Here is a 24,588-nt window from a genome sequence, read left to right on the forward strand (position 1 = left end):
ATATGGTACTAACTTACCAAGCAAAACTATTTCATTTTTACAATACACTACAGGTATTGCTCGACATACGACCTATGCGACATACGACTATTCGACTTTACAACCATTTTTTCAGGGTGATGACGTCAAGTTTATCGGAAATAGGACGAATATTTCCTTGAAAATAATCTATTTTCTTGTATACATATAAAGTGATTTATCTTGGTGAATTATTATTTTCTTTTATTGTTAATATTCAGTACTTATTTTCAGTTAAAATACATTAAGAAAAGTTTTAATATCTGTCGAGTTCATATTATGTCTGGTGACGTCACATCACGGGCGGAAAGCGTCCGGGCAATACCGTGATTTCCTTCCAATAGGCTAACGATTAATATTAGTATTTCCATTATCGAAATATTAAATAACTATACAAACTATTTTGAGGGTCTGTATCGGTTGTCATGAGTACAGTACTACGTAGCGTAAATTTGACTGTACGCTACTTTTTTAATCTCTGATAATGGATCGATGTTTATCTAAAGAAAATATACTATTCGGGCAAATATTTTCTTGAAAATAATATATTTCCTTTTACATTATAAAAATAAAATACTTTTGTTTGTTATGTTAGTATTTTCTTTTCATTTCTTGCGAGAAACAAAGAAAATGAATTTACATATTTTGCAAGTCATTCTGTACGTCACGTGACTTGTGACGTCATGTATCTGGCGGAAGCGCGCTGACAAACCAAATGATTTCCTTTCATTGTTACCGAGTAATCTTATTACAGCATTCCCATCATCGAAACACCCAGTAACGATATCAAGTGTTTTAGTGGTCTGTATCATTAGTTATAAGATTAGTAAAACTTACGGTAAATTTAAGAAAAAATGTCTGATGACGTCATATTTCTGGCGGAAGGCGAGAGGCAAATCAAGTGATTTCCTTCCGATGCGTTATTATTCCCATAATCGAAACATCGAATAATGATATATAGAATTTTTTAATAATTTTCAAAAAAAAATATGAAGATACAACTGAATTAAAAACAAAATACAGAGAGAGAGAGAGAGAGAGAGAGAGAGAGAGAGAGAGAGAGAGAGAGAGAGAGAGAGAGAGAGAGAGAGCGAGAGCGTATTCCTTTTATAACTAATAATGTCTATAAACGAACTATATGGAAAATGTGATACCCTATAACATATTGGCGCTGATGTAATATGCATTATGAAGAAATTTCGAATGTCAAGAAAATTATATAAATCAGTGTTATTCGCACTATATATATGTGCTCATAATAGTAATACGGCAGCGTGACCTTGAGATCAGCTGATGCCAACCGAAAGTAAATTAAAAGTATTTGTTGATTATTGATATGCTCAAGAAATTGAAAAATAAAATCTAAACGTTCTTTAATAAACCACAATTAAACACAGTAATGTCTAAGGAAATATAAAGGCTTAGTATTGAACTACAATACTGTATAAAGCTTTAAAAATGAACTACCCGTATGCGATTGCGAGAGTGAGCACACACACACACACACACACAGAAAGAGCTACAACGATTTCGCATTATACCTAATGATTAGATGAACTGTATGGAAACTGATTTCCTGTAACATATTGGCGTTGATGTAATATTCATCATGAAGATATTTCTAATAAGTTAAGAAATGATAAAAAAAAATATGCCATACGTATGTACGCCATATTTTGATATGGTAGGTAGCGACAGTTTCAGATCAGCTGATCATAACCAAAGGTAAACAAAATTTTCAGTACTCGGTTGTAAAATGCTTCCAAAATTGATGAATGGAATACAATAATGCATTTATAGAGCATATGATATCCTATGAAACAAGAAAATGGAATAATGATAGACAGTAAGAAAATATTGACAAAATATGATCCAGATGATTGCAGAGTCATAACGTATCAAAATAAATCTACGGAAACTTCACTTTTCTAGTTCGACATACGACCAACTCGACTTACGACTCATCTCTCGGTCCCTATGTCGGTCGTAAGTCGAGCAATACCTGTATAAGAGAAAATATATAATTTCTAAGAAAATATTTCTATTCAATCTATTCGAGTAGACATAAGAATAAGAACAAAAGGGGACTTTTCTTCTCCGCTCCTCCTAGTCTGACCAAGTATTAATTAGGTCTAGTATGGTTATTACTGCTAGGGTGCCACAGCCCACCCTCCCCCGTTATCCACCACAAATGAAGCTTCATATGCTAAACCCCTCAGCGATTACCAAGGCAAACGAGGAAGCAGCAAGACTTTCGGGAACTGTGCTACAATTGCTCACCATTCATTTCTATTTCTACCACACACTTTTGCCTCTCTCACATCTGTCCTCCTATCACTTAGAGCTTTCTTCACTCCATCTATCCACCGACACTTGGGCTTCCTCTTGTACTTCTCCCACCAACTCCTGCATTAATCACCTTCTTCAGCAGATGGCCATTTTCTATTCTCTTTACATAGCCAAACCACCTTAACAAATTCATAACCAGTATAGCTGTTCCATCATTTCTTACACCCGTTCTCACCCTCACTACTTCATTCATAACCATATCTAATCAAGATACATCAGCCATACTCTTCAGACATTTCACCTCAAAAATATTCAATTTCTGTCTCTCCTTCACTTTCATTCTCCACAACTCCAATCCATACATCACAGTTGGTCCAAGCACTTTCATGTACAAAACTCTCTCTACATTCCTTCCTAACCCTCTATTCTTTACCATTCCCTTCACTGCCAACGCTTTACATCCTTTGTTCACTCTCTGACATACATCTGCTTCCACTCCACCATTTGCAGCAGCAAGACCCCAAGTACTTAAACTGATCTACTTTAAGTAACTCACCATTCAACATGACATTCCACCTAGCATCATATTTCTTTCTCGTGCATCTCATAACCTTATTCTTAACCACATTAACTCTCAATTTCCTTCTCTCACACACCCTTTCAAACTCGGTCACTAATTGACCCAGTTTCTCCTGCAAGTTTACCGTCATTAAATAAATATTGATCTACTATCAGACATGAAACAAGTGAAATAAAACTAGCAAGAAATATTAGCTTCTTTCCAAGGTATAGAGTCAAATTTATGCCAAGTACTGTAATACAGTACTCAACACACTGATACAGACCCCAGGAAATACTTGATATTGTTGCCCAAATTTTTTGATAATGGGAATACTAATATTAACTGGCAACTTATTGAAAGGACAACACTTGATTTGTCTGCTTGCTTTCCACCAGAAATATGACATCACCAGACATATGATGTGAACTCGACTTTTCCTAATGTATTTTTTATCTAAAAATGGAAAATGTATATTATAAATAAAAGAAAATACTAACTTACCAAGAGAAATTAGTTAATTTCTTAAAATACATTATTTCTTCTAAGGAAATATTTGTCCTATTAGTCTATTTTCAACAGACTTGTGACGTCATCAGTTGCAAAAGTGATGATAAAGTTGAGGTCGTAGGGCAACGACTACCTATACTGTATTTTGCAATTATAAGAAACGTTATTTACAAAAAACATTAAATTTTTTACCATTCTATTATATGCTGGTCATGAAATTAAAATTTATTTACAAAATTTACAAAATTTCAATGCAATTGATGTTTCTCCAATACTTCATGACAGAGCAATCAACGATGTACATTCTCCATCAATTTTGATTACTATTCAGCATTTTATACTATTAGAGCAAAATGTAATAAATTAATTCATAGTGAATAGACACTATTATGGCATTTACTCTGAACAACCCTTTCAACTATAAGAATACCCTTGCATTAAATTGTCTCCTTTATTGGCCACATAGCTAACTGTACCCACATTACAACATTACATTTCATTTTCAGTTATTCTATCCCGATTTTGCAGCATTTTTTAATTTAAACATTGAAAGTAATCAATCACTTTTCACACAGGGCATGAAGCAAGCACACAGCAAATCAAGTAATGAAGGCTTGAAAATATTAAAACAAAGTAATGAAACACCGTTATCTGGGCTTCTGGCTACTTTGTTGATAGCAATGTAATTTGTTGACTAATAATGTAACTGCCACCATCATCTGACAACTATAATCACTTCTTACAAAGATGGTATGGTATATCAGCCAGATAACTGTGATACTGCCACCTGAGATTTCTGTATTATTGAATAATAGAATAAGAATGTATATATAAAATGAAAATATGACAACAAATCATTACTTGCAAGATATTGTGAGTTAACCCTTTCACTGCGGAGAACGACTTTACTCTACACCGCGTAAGAAATTTTACTCTTAGTGCCTTTTGTTGACGATTTATCTGGCTTCTACATGCTACCATCTGTTGCCGAATTTATGAACTACCCACTCTCTGAAGCTCTGGCCATTCTTTTCCCATTCACTCGATGATTTTGGTAATTTTTTTGTTATTTTTACGTTGTGTCAACATGAAACTATGGTATATATGCATGTTTTTTTCAATATAAATCAATATTATTCATAGACATATCGTAATATCATGCTTTCCAAAGTTTGTTTACCGAAAGTGAAAGTTTGTTTACATTAGAGCTGAACAGTTGCCATGACAACTACACAAATAAAAACGTATTTCATAGTATTGTATGTTCAAAATGGTGTTTTCAGACATCAATATAGAAATTTACTCAATTAAAAGAATAATAGCCAAATAACAAACATATTCACGAGAAAAGAAGTTTCGTGTCTTAAATCCGAAGGTTTGTTTACACTTGTCAGCTGACGTTCAGTCTGTTAGTTGCCTATTGGTCCCTTCCTTTTTCAACAGCATAATTTAGAGATACAAGTTGTTAATAAAGATATAATTTGTTAATAAATGCTTGTTTCATAGTATCAAATTTCATATATAGTTGTAAATTATGGTATTATTATACTATTAGCAAAACATTCGATATTGCTGCTTTTATCAGTCAGCTGACTTTGTCCTTTTAATTTTTCCCTTTAACTCTGGGTTGAAGAATTATTATTTTTCTTTTCTTTTATATGTGTGATATGGCCTCTACTTCTCGCCAAGTATCTTTTAAAAGAAACAGTAGGTACATATAAAGTGAAACTTCATTATAAAAAAAAAGAGTGAAAGAAATAGACAAGCCATGTGTTCATGTGGAATACAATAAGTATATGAGGGTGTTGATAAGTTTGATTAGCTATGCTCAACATATGCTTACAAAAGAAAGAGTCAGAAATGGTACCAACCAAGTTGGATCAGAAAAAAATCAGGGAAAAATTATTAACACTATGTTAGAAGGGTATAAGCGGAGCAAAACTCAAAGAAAGGGTAGATTTTTAAATGCAATGGAATCTAGACTAACTGAAAGGCATTTTCCAGCTCAATATGTTGACAAAGACCACAAACCCCAATGTATTAAATGCTCTATCTTGCCAAAGAATTGCTTTATGAAAGGTAAAGGCGAATGTAAAAGAAAGCAAACAAGTTATTTTTGTGATCAAATTGTTGAAAAGCCCTCTCTTTGTATTATTCCATGTTTTGAGACATATAATACCCATAAAGTGTACAAAAAGCGTTACCAATGTGAAAAATAAATGCATGAGTCAATGATAAATTGGGTGAAGGATAATTATTAGTGGAATTGATAAAATCATCTTTGGAAAAGAATTTTGAAAACTTTGATACCTCGCTAAAATATACTGAGTATAATAGTGGCCTGTGCAATGCACTGTAATAGAGGTTGTTGCCTTGTATGAACACACTCTGAAATTTATATAGGAAAACAAGACGTATCACATTACTTCTCTCGCAGAGAGCAATGGAACGTAGACAGGTTAAACTTTTTAACTTATACTAGGCAACAGAGGGACACATGGTGCTGTACCCCAAGGGAAGGGAAGATAAAGAAAGGAAAGCCAGACATTCTTCTCATTCATCCCAGTCTTAACCTGGGTAACCAATGCCCTCAACCAACTGCTACTTGTCCATCAAGGAAGCTGAGGTATCTTCGATCACTTGTTGAGTAGCCACCACAGGACCGATTATTATTATTATTATTATTATTTGCTAAGCTACAACCCTAGCTGGAAAAGCAAAATGCTATAAGCCCAGGGGCCCCAACAGGGAAAATAGCCCAGTAAGGAAAGGAAAGAAGGAAAAATAAAATATTTTAAGAAGAGTAACATTAAAATAAATATTTCCTATATAAACTATGAAAACTTTAACAAAACAAGAGGAAGAGAAATTAAATAGAATAGTGTGCCTGATTGTACCCTCAAGCAAGAGAACTCTAACCCAAGACAGTGGAAGACCATGGTACAGAGGCTATGGCACTACCCAAGACTAGAGAACAATGGTTTGATTTTGGAGTGTCCTTCTCCTAGAAGAGCTGCTTACCATAGCTAAAGAGTCTCTTCTACCCTTACTAAGAGGAAAGTAGCCACAGAACAAATACAGTGCAGTAGTTAACCCCTTGAGCGAAGAAGAATTGTTTAGTAACCTCAGTGTTGTCAGGTGTGTGAGGACAGAGGAGAATCTGTTAAGAATAGGCCAGACTATTCGGCGTATGTGTAGGCAAAGAGAAAGAACCGTAACCAAAGAGAAGGATCCAACGTAGTACTGTCTGGCCAGTCAAAGGACCCCATAACTCTCTGGCGGTAGTATTTCAACGGGCGGCTGGTGCCTTGGCCAACCTACTACCTCACAGTGAAAGTATCAAGTCTCCTGTGGATCATGTCTTTTAAATAATGGGCTGTGAAGGTGGTCCATCTCTTCCACACACCTACTTGAAGTTCTTACAACACGGAGAAGTTGCGTTTGAATGCATCCTCCCACAGATGCCATTCCTACTGGGAGTGACCACTTCCGCCACCTCCCTTCTTTCATCTGAAGGACATGGTCCCTCTCTGACCTTTGGATGGAAAGGGTTGCTTAGACACCCTGGAAGATCCAGAGGACCTAGAAATTGACGGGTGAGAAGAGGAAGATACTTGCTGACTTCGGGAAGACTGGGAAGGTCAACCATAGGCTGCGATGTCATAGTCCTCTGGAGGAGAGAATAATTCGATGATTTTCTCCATCGCTCAGCAGCTCTCTTAATCTCTTCCGGAACAAAGAGAGATGAACTCTCAAGGTGGAAATTCCTTGGCTGGGAGACCTCCACCTTCGGCACCTGCTTGTGAAACTTACCTATGACGGTATCCCCTCTCTTGAGAATGGCATTCGCCCACAAGTTGATGATGTGGTGCGATAAAAACTCAAAGAGTTTGGGTACCTGACAACAGGAAAGAATCCAAAGTCTTAATGGCCGACTCTTTGAGAGATCGAGGGAGTGAACCCTGAAGCCTAAGGATCCTAGCCATAGAACGAGCCACGAAGCAGCCTGCATGGCGTACTTTGCGCCTCTTTAAGTACAGTAGCTCGACTGCCGAGAGGGATGCCTTCAGAGAGGAGAGGGTTTGAGTCGGGAAACCCTTCGTTAGGGACTCTACCGAAGGGTCAAGGGACATGGTGAAGTGCGGTTCCCCTTCGATATCGTAATACTTTCTAAGTAGCCCAAAAGCAAGTAGAAGAGGCTGAGAAGAGAAACCTGCCCTCAAGGAACTAGAAGTTCTAGCTATCTGACCGAAAGCCTTCCCTTTGGAGGCTGTCAAACCCATTGGACCAGGGCAGAGCTGCACTGGACCTGGAAGGCTTCTGGGTCTCAAATATTTTGTCGAGAACCACATCCTTCCCTTCCTGGATAATGGAACCAGGAGTAGATCACCTGTTGATGGACCTCATACAGGCAAGGACCTGCCAAAATGTATGCACCGACTCACGTATCTCTTGCTCGGAGTGATACTTCGGACTGGCCGCCTTTGGAAGATTCTCGTCCTCGGAATCTATGGGGTCATCCACCTCCAGACTCACATCAAAAGTATGGGATAGGTCAGGGTTGTCAACTGAATTGCTGGGAGGACCCGCCACAGCGGACCATCTCTGTGCCTCAGCCATTCAAGCTTCCCGTGTCGCAGCGTTCTTGGGTTTCGTCTTAAGTGTCCTTCGATTCCTTGGACACAGGACGTTCCTCTGCGGTCTTAGGAGGGGGTACCTCCGAGATTTTTGAGACACTTGACGAAGCCTTGGCAGTAGAAGCTGAAGGCTCCTCCTTTGGAGGGGGTACAGAAACCGGACGTCGATCCAGAGGCACTACCTTAATGTCTTAAGGGTTGAAGGGATGGATCGTCATCTCCCTGGGCAAGCTTATGTCCCTACTCGTCCATGATGATGATGTCGGCGTGAGGTTGTGTTACACTTCTTATCCTCCTTTTCTGTCTCTTAGTGATGACCTCCTTTACCTTCACTGGAGTAAAGGGTAAGTTGGCCATATAAGAGTCAGAAGTATTAGGACCTTCAGCACGTGATCGGGGTGGAGGTTATCTGCATACTTTTGTCTGTGGTCGATCTCCTTCTAGGGTCCTAATTCTCAAATAACGAACTCGACGAGGGTTCCAAGGGGATCCTAGGGGTTGCGTTGACAGGAACAGTTGGAGGTTGTGGCGGTGGAGGAGCCACGTTCAGAGACTTCAGCAGGGTGGAAATTAACGTATTCACCCATGGAGGAAGTTCTAATCCACTAGGTAAACCCTGGAATTCTCTAGGAGAGTGTCCTTGGGGGAACTCTAGATGGAGCTTCAGTTGACGCAGGTGATAACCTCTGAGGCAGAAGAACATATTCCTTTGGACGCGAAGAAAGGTCCAGACTAATAGGTACGTTAGCGAACCTATTAGGGGGCTCTTTGAAACCCTCTGGAAAAGGTGTTGGTCTTCCGCTGGAGGTGGGAGAAGCTGAGGGTAGAGGCGAAGGTGTTGGTACCCGCACTTGCTCACTATTCCAACACATCTGCACGTGAATTGCTCGCGGAAACCACCGATTTGCTCACGATTGGTACCGCACTTGCTCGGGGTTCCGACACATCTGCACGTGAATTGGTCGCGGAAATCGCCAATTTGCTCGCGAAATCACGAGATTTACGCGCAAGCTCGTGAGTTTCACGGGCACTGGAGGTTTAGCTAGACGCCTGTCTGAGGTATGGTCATTCTCCTCATTAGGTCCACTACGAGGTTGTTTGGAAGAAGGTCTGGTTGAGGGGCTACTCACTGATGGACTGCACATGCGCCTACCTCTACCTCTAGACGAGGAACGTCTAGACCTTGATTCCGAACGTGCGTTTCGTGATTGTGAGTGGATGTTCGTGAGCAGCACCTAGCCCTTGTTCGAGAATGGCGTGAACGTTGCGAATGCCTATCTCGCGAAGTGAGCGTCGGCTTTGCGAATGCGAGCATCGTCCTAGCGAGCGCCGTTATCAAGATCTAGATTGCAGAGAACTAGGACGCAAGCGTCTGGATCTAGGTCTAGACTGCTAGTGATCGTGTAGAACGCGAACGCGAGACTTGTTCTTGTGTAGAGGAACGCCTCCGAGGAGAGTATTGAGACCTGCAGTCTCGTGAGCGCGAGGCTTTAGAGCATTAGCGCCTTCTAGGAGAAGAGCGCTTGGATCATAATGACCTACAATCCGTTGGATTTTTCGATCGTTGCAAACGGCAGTCATGGGAAGAGTGTCGAGAAGGACAAGACGATGGCGATGCTCGTCCTTTCGCACTGCTGGTGGTAGGAGCGCTGGTTCCCAGAAGATCTACACCTGCAACCTGCGGGTTCCTGTGGGAAGAAACAAAGGTTTGAAAGCTAGAGGACGATGAGGTTCCAGGATGGAGAGAGTTCATCGTCAGCAGAGGGCCGTTGGAAAGGAGAACGCGAGCGCGTGGAAGGGCCAGGAGAAGGTGAAAGATGGACCTCGTACAACTCCAGAGCGTGAGATGTCGACAGCTCCGGAGAAGGGTCCTTCCTGGCATCATGCTGTAGAAGGCGCAGCTGCTCCTTCAAAAAGGGGCCCGAAATTCCTAAGGACGACCACACCTGGAGGTGAAGTTGCTCTTCTAGGGGAAGCAACAATGCCCCCCCCCCATTCCCCTGGGTTGCCAAGGAGTTAGTTGGTCTGCGCTCCTAATCGATCATCCCTTGGAAAAGCGCGAGCGAGAAGGAGCTTTAGAAAGAGATTTAGGGGTGTGTGAAGAACATCAATGCGCCTGAGGAAGAAAGATCGCGTTTCGCCTTCTACTTCCTACGCTGCCCAAATTTCTCCCATTGGGAGGCATGCCACTCCCTACACTGCGCAGGGCGAACCCAGCTCGCAGCAAAGCCCTCTGCACAAAGAATACAGTGTGTGCTGGTCGGTCTTCAACGAAGACATGAAAGTACTACTGTACACGCGGCACCCTCGCACACCTGAAAAAGAGAAAGCAAAATCAAAAGTCCAGGGAGAGAGAGGACACGTCTGATTTCTGCAGAGCCTTAAGAAAATGTGACATCTCTCACTGCTGTGAAAGTATAGAGGCCGCTGGGTAACCCCCAGCCTACCTGCTCAAGCGGTTAGGTAGGGTTGCCACCTCACAGTAAAGTCTAATGGCTACCTTCCAGCTACGCTGAAAGATAATCCATATAAATAACGAGTTTGTTAGTAAAGTGACAATAAAATATTATAAATCTCAATCTGAAAGGAATATATTGTAGCTTAGTTAAACTATTTCAGAAAATCAAAGAATTCCAATACTTAAAACTAAAGACTTACCTGTCTTCGATAATATTTCTTGATATCATCATCTGAACATTCTTGGGTCACTCCTAATATACTGTAGGGATCTTTCCCTTTACATGCTAAAAGGCGTTTCATTGCTTCTTCTCCACTTGTAGGCAAAGGAATATTACATTCAAGACCTCTCGGAACTTTCTTCTCTCTCCCTAAAATAGGAATTTCACTATAGTTATTTTTCTAGTTGCCTAAACTGAAGTGAATAACTGAAATCTCAACATTACAAACCAATAAATAACTATATCCCATAAAGTAGAAAAACACTACAGTACTAATTAATTTGAAGTAATTATCACCAAACATGAAGGAATGTGTTTGCTAATGTTCTAAAAGTGTTCAAAATGTATATAATCTATGAAGTACATCGAAAAGCCTTTATATAATGAAAAAGAATTACAGAAGTTAAAGGCTTTAGAAGCTAAATATCAAACTTTTCCTAGTAAATAAGAAAAATATATGAAATTTAAATTGAAAGTAAACATTAAAATCAAGTATTCAAAATACGTAACAATGTAAGAATTAAAACACTTCTTCAGAGAATTGCCAAATAATTCTTCTTCACTCCAAAGATTAACTGCTGCACTATAATTGTTCAGTGCCTACTTTCCACTTTTTACATACAGAAATTGTCTTCCAACAAATGCATGATACATGCTTTACATACCTGGGACCTTTTTCTCTTCCTTTTCTGTCTTTTTGAAAGTTGTGATAAGTTTGGTCCAATAGTAACGTGTGCAGGTTTTAAAAAGGTTCCAGTAATCCAGTACCTTTGCCCAGAGCAAGGTCATCATATGTAAAAATAATTGGGTGCTCATGACAACTACATCTGCAGAAAGTGTCCCAAGCCAGACAACCACTTGCATGACCAAACCAACCCACTGGACAGCAACAGCCCAACCTGCTACAGCTAAATCTGAAATTAGATGGGTCTTAGGTAACTCCTTAATTTAGAAGAGAAGAAAAAAAATAGATTACCGTACATAGTCTTTCATAAGCTAACCTGAAATTCACATATTTGTCTGTGAAGGAAAGAATACTTGCTTACCCTTCAATAATAACCACCAGCACTAAAAGTAAGCGATTGCTAGCAGTAAAATATTCTAAATGGCGGACTCATGTCCAAGCAAAGATATTCTTATGAGGATCACTCTAGAATGATATAATTTGCCAGTCTTCAAATAAAAAATATTTTGACTCTGTCTTGGGATAAACGTGCACGATATATGTAAGAAAGTGCAAATGTGTAAGAAAAAGAGTGAATACTAATAAAATCCAAGGAAAAAGAGGAAAATACTGATAAAAACAAAGACGTCAGAATTCTTTATTTATGAGGTAATGTGTTACACTGTGGTATGGATAAGAAACCAGTTCATGCCTGTTCCTATCGCAATATCCAACATCAGCTCATCTTACCACAGGAAGAAAAGGGCTATTGTACAGATAGAGATTGAATTAGATTACAATACTTAGGGCTGAGGCCACGCACTGGACATGTGAGGCCTTCCATTATCATAATTGAATTTTGCTACAAATGTGAAATAGGATTAAACTCATTCACATTTCACAACATTCCATTCACATAACAAAACAATCTATAGAAAAAAAAAATTCTTGTATATGTCCAATAAGGGTATATACTGTACTGTCGATCAAAATCTAAAATATCAGCTAAAGATTTTCCAAAGCTGATTTAAAAGTTTTGTCACAATGAATACACACACTGACAAATTGCTACCATCTACAATGGTTCTCAAACTATTGTTAGATTTTTTTGCATGGCAGTCTCTTGAGTTTTATACTGCTCTGTGTACCTTTCTGTAAATTAATTACAGTCAACATTGCAAATATACTGAACGGTTACAGAAACAACAAATTTTTATCAAGCACATGTTGCAGATATTCAGAAAATAACATAAAAGTACTGAAACAAAACTTTTTGTCTTTTTGAAATTCACATTACATAAAAAACTGACACCTTAATCTACTGAAACAAAAACTTAATTTTCACTTGACAGCCAATCAATTACCTGTAATTAGAAACTGCAACAAACATGGAACAATAAATACTTTTTTTCCTAAACATATAAGAAAATGAGTCTTAGTAATCAAATGTACATTCAAGAGGATGAGTGCATTTTTATTTTTATAGATTTGGAAACTATTATCACTTATCGTTTTTAAAATCTTTTAGGGATTTTGTTTTAAAGGCAAGGAGTGTGGTAATGATGACTCAAACGATTAAAGGCCTGGTCAGTGTGGGAAGGTTTGACATCATGTAAGTAGTGCTTGCCTAGTGCTATTGTACACTTTGAGTGAAGGGGGTTGCGCTCTTTATTTCTTTCCAGTTTTCTGTGGTTATTACCAAAAATTTTACTGGTTTTGAACCCATAATCCATCTTTTTAAAAAATAGCTAATCAGAGCATTGTAGAGTGTCGACTTGACAAATTAGCCGAAGGTAAAGTACAATTTCCAATGAATTCATGTGATGCTGGTTCTATTCAGAAATATGTTCTGCGCCTGCATCATTAACCAATTCAATAAATTATTCTTGTATTGAAAACCCTCCAAAGGCAGATCATTATTGAAGAGTACAACCGGGTTGTTGATAAACTAATAGTATTTTCAAAACTTTTGTTGGTCATGAAAATAAGTTACTGTATTCTCATCACTAAGAAAGATTCACGTCGTCAACTCAATGATACTCTCTCGATTGTTCAGCTCATTCGCTTCTATTATTGATGAGAATGACTTCACACTTGTATTTAATTGTGAAAATGTAGCAAAATTATTGTGATCTCTTTTCCTTTCAGCAAAAAAAAAAAAAAAAAAAAAAAAAAAAAAGTTGAGGGAATTCATGGATTCAAATATAACTACCTAAAATAATAGGCAAATAAGAAAACAGGCATCTAAGAATTTTGTGTGTATGTTTGTAACCAAATATTTGATTTTCTGTGTCTCATATGAAAACACTAACACCTTTCCCTTTGGAAAGGCCCCTTATGTGTGAGTGCAGCAAGAATGTTTCAAATTCAGAATCCATTCCTTTGCATAATCCAGAAAAATTACGAGAATTAAGTGCATTCACTATACAGTAATGAAGTTAACTGCTTTAATCACTTCACTGAGAATATTACTCAACTCTAGGGCAGGTTTTCATTACCAATGCTTGGGGGGTGAATAGTTTAATGTGTATCAATAATATCTGGCAATTTTGCTTAACCAAAGTTTGAAAAGCAGAATGACATTCAAGCATGTCCCCATTTGATACCTTGCGTCTCAAAAAACCTGCCCAATTTGTTAAATCTTCCCTTTGCAGTTCAAGTTGAGAGAGTTTCACAACATAAAAATTCTTCCATGTGCTTGTCAGGTACATATACATAAAAGCAAAGTTTCTACTTACAAAAGGACTGTAATGATGTAAAGTAATTAAAATTGATAATTTCTATTTACTCTCTCTCTCTCTCTCTCATCTGAAGAGTTGGACATAGCCCAATGATTTGTGTATGTTTGTGTGTACCTATCATTAAAAAAAAAATTCTTTTGTTTCTTAATGAAATGTAATATAGGATACCTATTCTGGAATTGTAAGAGATTCTATAATACATTTTACATTCACATAACTTTCCCCATCTTTTTACTTTGACCATCTTATTCCATCATAAGAAAACTAGTGGCAGAGAATAAAGTTTTTTTTTTTTTTTTGACTATTCCACGAGCAAAAGAACATTTGATAACATATGTCAAATGACAAACTGTATGGTGGGAGTAATCCTAATTATACCCTATAGGTGAGGATTATAGCAACAATAGAATTTGATGACCACTTCACTGTCCCCCAGACGACTGCCAACCCCAGTTTGAGAACCACTGATCTAGAATGTATTAATGTGTGAGGTGGGTACAAGGCCCTTCACTTTATAAAAATAACTACAACCTTTCCGTTGCTTAAAAAAAATAAGTTGGAGTTAATACTATTATCATTATTACTAGCTAAGCTACAACCCTAACTGGAAAAGCAGGATGCTATAAGCACAAGGGCTCCAACAGGGAAAATAGCCCAGTGAGAAAAGGATAAAAGGAAATAAATAAACTACAAGAGAAATAATGAATAATTAAAATATGTTAAGAACATTACCAACATTGAAATAAATAAATCTTTCATATATAAACTATAAAAACTTACAAAAAAGAAGAGAAAGAGAAATAAGATAAAATAGTGAGCTTGAGAGTATCCTCAAGCAAGAGAATTCTACACCAAGATAGTGGAAGACCATGGTACAAAGCCTATGGCACTACCCAAGACTAAAGAACAACGGTTTGAGTTTGGATTGTCCTCATCCTAGAAGAGCTGCTTACCATAGCTGGAGTGTCTTCTATCCTTACCCCAAGAGGAAAGTAGCAACTGAACAATTACAGTGCAGTAATTAACCCCTTTGAGTGAAGAACATTTGTTTGGTAATTGTGTTACTAGGTGTATGAGGGAAAGAGGAGAATGTGGAAAGAATGGGCCAGACTATTTGATGCATGTGTCTTATTGATGTGGAAGGGAGACAGACATCTCTCTATCCATTTCTGTGAATTATAGGATCTATTAGGTCTCTTCACACCAGTGGGGAGCCCTTTCTATATCAATCTTCATTTAAAGCCATTTGCTTTGCTTCTCTGCTACCACATTACCATACATTCCCACAAGAAAAATAACCCAGCAGATATTACAGTCTTGTGCAGGCAGGAAATGTGAAAGAACCACTCAAGTTTTTTTTGGATTGATCGGTTTAAAGGTTTAAAGGCCGCTCATGAATGGCAGAGGCAAGGGACAGTGACACTGCCCTATCAAGCAGGACAATGCCCTAGAGACTGACCTATAGGGTGCCCCCCCTCCATGTTCACAAGGATGGTGAGGTTGCAGCGACCAACGGAACAAACGAGTTTGATCGGGACTCAAACCCCAGTCTGGTGTTCAACAGTCAAGGATGTTACCACATCGGTCAACACAACCCTAAGGAGGCTAATAAAACAAAGTCTAATGTATTCTTAGGTATATGACAACTTTCGACTATCAGTTTCTAAAACAAGTTACAAGGATCTCATCAACGTTGTCAACTCTGCTTTAAGTAAAAAGGCAGAATCAGGGAATTTAGCTAAATATAATTTAGCCTTGTGGACTACATCACATTCATCCTTCTCTGAGCCATAAGAATATAGCATTAAACAATTTCTATGTGAAGCACCATGTTCAAGGAATTTAAAATTGACATTTTCAATGAGTTTTTTTTCGGTATCAATACTTCAGGTATGACCCCAAGATTCATCAAGAAAATACTAAAGTTCCTTAGTTTTTTATTTTCTCAAAAAGAAATCCAACAACTTGATCACACCCTAACTGAGAAGAAAAATATCAGGATGACAAACTTAAACAAGCTACAATGCTATAAGTTTAAAACCAAAGAACACTTATGCAAAGAAGATGCAGAGAAATACAACTGTTCTCAATCACTCAGTAAGCAGTAACCTACTTATCAACCAAGAACCCACAGAAATAGAACTTATTGGGAACGTCTTGCTGCCAAGACAAACTTAGTGGATCCTGGACCAACATCTATAGATCTAGGTATTACAGGCAGAGACCACCATTCGGACTGGTAGTCAGTGCAACTAAGACTGTAAAGTAGCATTAGCAGTAAGACTTTCAAAGATTTAAAAAAAAAACTGACTCAAACTGCTGCACCAAGACAGGTGTAATCCAATGCTCAAGTCACGCTGTCATAGCAGAAAAAGTACCCAGTTACATCCCAAAACCTACAGAACACAGCCCTTAACATGTTACAAATATAATTCAAGCAGGGGATGTTGCCTAATAAGACTAAGAGTCACAGGCTCCAGCAGGCTATGAGCATGTGATTTTCAAGGAAGGAGTACACAGAATATGGGGTTTAAAGAGCTTTGGGAAATACAGTGCAAGTCTTAGTTACCCACACAGCCCTCTGAGGTTCCAACACAGACAATGTTGATTTCCATCTGGCCCACATAATCAGTCAACTTCAGAAAACAGTCTCAGGGATACCAGCACTCAAGGCAATGTATAACAGGAACACTCATAGAAAAACGGTGTCAGGAATGGGTTGTTTCATAAGTTTCAAGAATGAGTTATTTCATAATATTAAGAAAGGGTTAGTTCAAAGGTATAAGTCATTAATTAAGAGAGAGAAATAAAATATATTGATTTTGTGAACATGCTGAATTTTAAAGAGAGACAAGAGAGAGGTGAGCTGGCAGAAGGATGTTGATTTAAGTTTTTGTAAACATACACTCTCATTAACCAAAATCTGGAGATGTAGGCAGAAAGAAGGAAAATATCGAGGAGAAACACGTAGCCAAGGAAAACACTTAATCCAGCTCGATACAACAGCAGAATTCTTTTCTGGTGACTTAAGGTTGCCGGAAGTTGTCACATCAACTCAAGGGGTGGGCCACTTCGAATCACGCCTGTCATCCACCGTATAAAAGGTGGGAGAGAGTACTGCTCTACGAGAAAAGTGAGAGAGGAACTAGCCTCCAACTGAACCCGCCCCCATCACCACCACTACTGGGGTCAAGCACACTCCTGCAGATTCACCTGGCTCAACCAGCTTCAATTACGTTGTACCCATGGCCGAGACTGCCACCATCTAGCCAGAAATGCCAGAGGGGAACAAGCGTCTTCTAGCCCGTGATTCAAGATGGAATCTACCTAGAAGGTGATCAACTGAGGGCACGTTTACCTCGCAGGATCCCCTAATGACGAGGAGGGGGTGTAATCAGATTTTTTGCCCATCAAGAGAGCCACCAAGAAAGTCTCCAGGAACTTCTCTCCAAAATTCATATCCGATTCTTTTGTTATTTAGTACTTAGTGTAAACTTAATTCTGCTAATTTCTGATTAAAAAACCACATGGTGCTTTCCATACCCATATTTTCTGAGAGAATATTTAATAACTTGATTTATGTGATTTTGAGGATTTACGTGCTAATTTTGATAAAAGTAATTTAATTTAGGAAGCTTCATTCCAAGATTAACCCAAGAAGCTTCACCACAGGTATAAATATAGTCTTCACTGGTGTTTAGAGTTTAGTGGCAATACCATTGTAATTGTACCAGAACCAGAGGTCTACTTGAAATGACTATATTCCAAATCATCTATCTTTGTAGGAAGAAAATCTACCCACTGCTACATCACAACTACCTGTTGCTTTTACAACATAGGTCAATGTGTATCTCTTCCATTTCACAATTTAGCGTGGTTGTTTTACTCAGTAGAAATAAAGATTTTGATGATTACACCCCACAACATATCACAGTAAATAAAAAAAAAAGTTGTATATATAACTTCCTCAGAAATCATATAAAAGAAAAACATATATTACATAAAGACAGTTGAACCCTGCTGCAGAGTGGCTTCAGTATATCAGATGCTCTTGATCATGTCGGTGACTATGAATACCTGCGTTTGATACAGGATAATTATAAGTATGTTTGACATTGCAGTTTTTCAACATTCTTAACTTAAACAAAAATTATTTCATAGAGGTATAACGACTATATTTCTTGCCGATCTCAAAGTCTTAATTTTACTAAATGTCAATGGCTCCGTAAAATAAAATTAATTGAAGTTGTTGATATATTTGGTGTGATGACAAACAGCCAAGTTAAGTTTGCATATCTATATCATTATTTGGTTTATCCAGCTTATAGCCTTTGGATTATAGATAAAGGCCTACACTATTTAAAGTAGTTTTGCTATTGGATTTATTACAGTTTTATTGCAGATATTCCATGATTTTTATTGACATTACTCTTGTCAGGGTTTTTGTTACCATTAATATTGTATTTGCTGTTATGATTTTTTTTACATCATTCCTGCTTGCAACAACCTTCCACCAATTCCAAATAACCTCATCACATTCCACATTGCCTCCCTATCAACTCTACCACAAGCTTTCTCCAGATCCATAAATGCAACATACACCTTGCCTTTTGCTAAATAGCTCTCACCATAAATGCTCCGAGAATTTACATTGTCAAAGTAAGCAAATCCAATAAAGAACTGCATCACTAAATTCAGGTAGAGAGAATTTCTAATGTTGATCAACCCAGGTCTTACTTATAATGACATAAAGATGCCAATACGTCCAGCACCATTAATATAGCTTGTTCTATGCCTGTTAATACCACTAAAGGACCTAACTTTTTGTGCCTAAATGGCCAAATAGGACTGAGTCATAAGAATTGCTGCTCAGTATATGGCACTGTTAACTGTTTGCCTCAAAAGCTGTTGTAATTTCTGTCATATCAAAACCCCCAAAATGACACTGAATAATTCATTGTGGCCAAACTTCCTGTTGGAATGGATTTATGAATTTGAGCCATCCATATGATGCGACCACTGCAGCCTGAAAGGCTATTCAATACCCAAGTACAACTGTACTCTTGCAGTTGCACTATGAAGTAAAAGTTAATAGGGATTAGAGGGTAAGATTGAAGAAAATTAGTGTAAAAGAGGACTAGTAAATGGCAAAAAAGGAAGTGGAGTTAGGGAAGATTCCTTTTATTAAATACTTTTACTACTAAATTTTGCCAAGGTCTCTGGCCTCTACAGCTTCCACATAAAAATTTTCCTTGATAGATGATTGAATTAAGGGAGTGGCTATGGCATAAGAATTACTCATAGAATTATTAATGAAATCTCTATGGGGGCAAAGAAGAATATACCCATCAATAAGAGAAATGGATCTGTTATAACAACACAAGATGAAGAAAGGCAGCGTTAAATGGGTGAGCCAAGTCACTTTTGATTGCAGGCAAGACTTCTGGGGGACAGGTGACGGCAGACTAATTTATATAAATAACTCCAGGTTTGTATTAGTTAGGGAAAAATACAAATTATCTCCGAATTTGTCACTTGTTCCCATACTAACAAATCTTCCGTTATTTATTTGGATGACTCACTCTCAGGTGGGTGGAAGTCCTAAGTCTGGCATGGACATTGACTCAGTTTTACCTAGTACAGTATATGACTGAGTATAATAGTAGCCTGAGCAATTCAATGTAATGAGAGTTTGCCGTCTTGTGTACAGTAAACGCCTTTTGAGTTTATATAGGAAAAAGCAAGAAGTTTCCCATTGCTTACCTCGCAGAAAACAAGGGGGGCATGGACAGTATATAAATTTATGAATTATACTAGGCTACACAAGGAAATGATAATTACCTGCAGAGGTTGAAGCCAGCTTGCAGAGGGACCCATGGTGCAGTACCCCAAGGGAGGGGATGATGAAGAAAGGAAAGCCAGACACACTTTAATTCATCTCAGTCTTAACCCACGTAACCAATGCCCTCAACCAACTGCTACTTCTCCATCAAGGAGCCAGAGGTATTGTTAAACCACTTGTTTAGAAGCCACAACAGGATCAATAGTGAAAGTATTGAGCCTTCTGTGGGTCACGTCTTTTTTTTGGTAATGGGCAGTGAAGGTAGCTTGTCTCTTCCATACATCCACTTGCAGTACTTGAATCACGAAACAGTTGCGTTCAAATGCCAAGGACGTACTAATGCCCCTGACAACATAGGCTATTGATCGTCGAGCCGGACGAGGATCAGGAGCCAAGGCACTTTCGATCACCTGTCGAATCCAGGAGGAGACTGTTCTCAGGGATCCTTCTCTTTACTCTACCTGAGCTAACAAACAGAGGTGTTAGTCAGGGCCGTGTCGCTGCAATACGTTAAAGATAGTATCCCAAACTCCTCACTGGGCATAGTAAAAAGTGATCTGGGTCATTGGTTACAGAACGGAGACTATCAATCTGGAAGGGCCTTAATCTAGGATTCAGTACCCCTGGATTTTGAGTCTTAATAATAAACTCAGGGACAAAGCTGAGGGTCACTTCCCCCCATCTTCTTGGATGGCCGATGTCATACGAGAGGCCGTGAAATTCACTGGCTCTCTTTGCCGAGGCTAAAGCGAGCAGGAATGCCGTCTTCAAAGTGAGGTTTCGGTCACTTGCATGGCATAATGGTTCGTAGGGAGGTCCTTTTAAGGTTCTCAAGATGCAAACCTTGTTCCAAGGAGGATACCTTATCTCTGACTGAGGACAAATGACTACATATGAGTAAAGAAAGCTCCAATGAAGAGGAAATGTCAACGCCTTTCAGCTTAAAAACGAGGCTCAAGGCTGAGCGATAGCCTTTCACCGCCGAGATTGAAAGAAGCTTTTCCTCCCGAAGATATACAAGAAACCCCGCTATTACTGGTATAGTGGCATCGAGAGGAGAGATATTCCTTCCACTACACCAACCACATAAGACTCTCCATTTTGCTTGGTACACTGAGGTGAAGGATTTGCGCCAGTAGCCGGACATTCTTTCCGCAACTTGTCATGAAAAGCCCTTCTGAGAGAGGAGACGCTGGCTAGTCTCCACGCATGAAGTCATAGCGACTAAACGGTTCTGTGAAAAATGTTCGTGTGTGGTTGTTTGAGTAGATCTGGTCGTGGAGGAAGCTTTCGCGGTAGATATACTAGAAGTTGCAGGAGGTCCGGATACTACTGCATGATGCCCATAGTGGAGCTACAAGGGTCGTCATTAGATCCTTGGATGCTTTGGTCTTGTTAAGCAGTTTTCTCATCAGACAGAATGGAGGGAAGGTGTACACGTCGATGTTGTCCCACCATTATTGGAATGCATCTTGCCATAGAGCCTGAGGGTCTGACACTGAAGAACAGTACAGCGGACGCTTGCTGTCCAGAAATGTTGCGAACAAGTCTACAGTCGGGGAACCCCACACAGTCAGGACTTTGTTGGTTATCTGATGATTCAAAGACCATTCGGAGCCTACTATCTGAGTCGCTCTGCTCAGATTGTCCACGAGCACATTCCTCTTGCCTGGAATGAAGCGAGCTGATAGACACACCGAATGTTCTTCGGACCATCTGAGGATCTTTACTGCAACATGGCATAGAGGCTGCGAAAAGGTGCTGCTTTGTTTGTTTATGGAAGCCACTACTGTAGTGTTGATGCTCATCAACACCAGAGTGACTTGCCAGCAACTGTTGGAATTGATGAACAGCTAGGTATACTATTTCTATCTCTAGGAGATTTATGTGCTGGTACGTTTCTGACTCTGACCAAAGGCCGGAGATCGTGTGATGCCCAGAAGTTAACGACTTGGTGCGATAAAAACTCAAGAGGTCGGGTACCCAACAAAAGGAAAGCCTCCAAAGTATTCCAGGCCGACTCCTTTGAAAGATTATGGGAGCATACCATGAAGCCCAAAGATCCTAACATTAGGTCAAGCCATGAAGCCGCCTGCATGGCTATGTAAAGAAGCTCAACTGCCGAGAGGGAGGCCTTCAGAGAGGATAAGGTTGAGTAAGGACACCCTTCATTAGAGACTCTACCGAAGGGTTGAGGGCCATGGTGGAATGTGGTTCCCCTTCAATCTCATAGTACTTACTTTGAAGGAAAAAAGGAAGTGGTAGACACCAAGAGGAAGAACCTGCCCTCAAGGGACTAGAAGTTCAGGCTATCTGAGCGATAGCCTGCCTTTTGGCGGCAGTCACACCTTCAGACCAGGGCAAAGCTGCACTAGTTCTAGGAAGCTTCTGGGTCTTGAATATTTCATCGAGAACCATATCCTTACCCTCCTGGGTGGTGGTACCAGGAGTTGACAGCCTATTGATGGCCCTCATGCAAGAGAAAACCTGACAAAAGGTGTGTTCCGACATGTCTCTCTTGCTCAGAGTGAAAGTTTGGACTAGCTGCCTTTGGAAGATTTTTATCATCTGTATTGAAGGGATCACCCACCTCCAGGCTCACGTCCAGAGCTTGGGGTAGGTCAAGGTCTTCAATGGTGTCCAATAGAGGGACCCGCCCCAAGGGGCCTTCTATGTGACTCAGCCAAACGAGCTTCCCTTACTGCACCGTTCTTAGGCTTCGTCTTGGTGTCTTCAGACTCCCTTCACACAGAACGTTCCTCCACAGTGTTAAGAAGGGGAACTTGCGAGGGCTCTGAGACACCAGCAGCCAAAGCTTTGACAGTAGGAGCTGAAGGCTCTTCCTCAGGAGGAGGTAAAGAAATCGAACGCTAGTCCGGAGGCACTACCTCAATTTCTTGAGAGTTGAAGGGATGGACAACTATCTCCTCAGGCGAGCCAATGTTCCTACTCGTCCTAGGGTGGATGAAGTCGGCGTGAGGTGGTGTTACGCCCCTAATCCTTCTCTTCTGCCTCTTAGTCATGGTTTCCCTTGCTTTAACGGGAGTAAAAGGCAGGTTGGCCATGTAAGAGTCAGAAGAAGGAGGGCCCTTGGCACGAGATCGAGATGAAGGTGATCTCCGTGCCTTGTCCGACGTTGGTCTCCTTCTAGGGGGCGAGACTCCCAAGAGATGAACTCGAAGAGGGCTCCAAAGGAATTCTTGGGGTAACTCTGATTGGAGCAGTGAGAGGTTGTGGCAGTGGAGGAGACACACCCAGAGACTTCTGCAGGTTAGAAAGGAAGGTAGTTACCAAAGCAGGAAGCTCAGAGCCTTTAGGCAAGCCATGAGCTTCCCTTGACAGTCCAAGAGAACGTCGCTTAGGGCGAGCTCTAGAAGGAGCTTGCATCGACGTAGGGGAGAGTCTCTGCATCAGAGGAACATGTTCCTTCGACAGACGAGAACGACGATCCGGGCTAATAGGGACATTAGCGAATCTATTAGAAGGCTCCTTAAAACCCTCAGGAAAGGGTATAGGGCTGTTGCTGGAGGTGGTAGAATACGTAGGCGAAGAAGAGGTTTTGGTACCTCTGCTCGTGAATTGCTCGCGGAAATTGCTGATTTGCATGCAAAATCACGAGATTCGTGCGCAATGTCACGATATTCTCACGCAAAATCGCGACTCATAAGCAGAAGTGCTCACAATGGGAGCACTAAGAGCCATACTAGAAGAGGAAGGTATAACACATTCCTGCTGCAGCCAAGAAGTACCTACGCCCGACGAAGTTGATAGAGAGGGACTCTGAGTAGGGGCAATCCTAATCGTTGGAGAACGCGTCACATCGGGACGCTATTCCAAACATTGCATAGGCGAACACTTTGCCAAAACACCCCAGGTGGTAAAAGGAACTGGAGGTTTAGCTGGACACCTGTCTGAAGGATAGTGTCTCATGATCAAGTTCAGTCCGAGGTCGCTTAGGAGAAGAACAGGTTAAGGGGCTACGCACTGATGGACTGCGTGAACACCTAACTACCTCTAGACGAGGAAAGTCTAGACCTTGATTGTGAACGAGCGGTTTGCTATCGTGAACATACTGTTCAAGAACGGGAGCGTCTAGCGCTCGTTCGAAAACGCCATGAGCGTTGTCAATGCCTAGCTCGCAAAACTGAGTGTCGGCCTCGGGAACTTGAACGTCATTCTTGTGAACGGTGCATTCAGGAGCGTGAACATCGCCCTTGTGAACGGGAGATTCGTCCTCACAAGCGTGAGCATTGTCCTCGTGATCTACATTGTCGAGATCTAGAACACAAGAGTCTGGACCTAGGTCTAGACTGGGATGCTCGTGATCATAAAGAGCGCGATCACGAGACTTTTCCTTGCGAAGATGAATACCTCTAAGGAGAGCGTTGAGACCGATGGTCTCATGAGAGTAAAGCTCTAGAGCAAGGACGCTTCTAGAAGGAAAGCTTTCGGATCATGATGACCTACAATCCAGATGATCTTCCAATAGTTGCGAACAACAATCAGGAGAAGTGTGTCCCGAAGGATGAGAGAAGATGGAGAGGCTCCTCCTTGCGTGCTGCTAGTGGGAAGAGTGCTGGTCTCTGGAAGATCATCACCTGCAGCCGAAGGATTCATGTGAGAAGAAACAGAGGGCTGGAGGTTACAGGA

At 40.1% G+C, this 24,588-nt stretch overlaps 1 protein-coding gene across 3 annotated transcripts in view; it reads right to left on the reverse strand.

Annotated features, from left to right (window-relative positions):
• Positions 1 to 24,588, reverse strand: part of LOC137641534 (uncharacterized) — a 150,014-nt gene that overhangs the window by 49,683 nt on the left and 75,743 nt on the right. For all 3 annotated transcript variants that reach the window (XM_068374183.1, XM_068374181.1, XM_068374182.1), the window contains exons 5-6: positions 11,357 to 11,605; positions 10,672 to 10,841 (exon numbers count right to left, since the gene is read on the reverse strand). In XM_068374183.1, the coding sequence (XP_068230284.1) occupies positions 10,672 to 10,841; positions 11,357 to 11,605 (419 nt within the window). The remainder of the gene's footprint in view (positions 1 to 10,671; positions 10,842 to 11,356; positions 11,606 to 24,588) is intronic.

Source organism: Palaemon carinicauda, chromosome 5 (genome assembly GCF_036898095.1).
Source record: "Palaemon carinicauda isolate YSFRI2023 chromosome 5, ASM3689809v2, whole genome shotgun sequence".
NCBI classification, from domain to species: domain Eukaryota; kingdom Metazoa; phylum Arthropoda; class Malacostraca; order Decapoda; family Palaemonidae; genus Palaemon; species Palaemon carinicauda.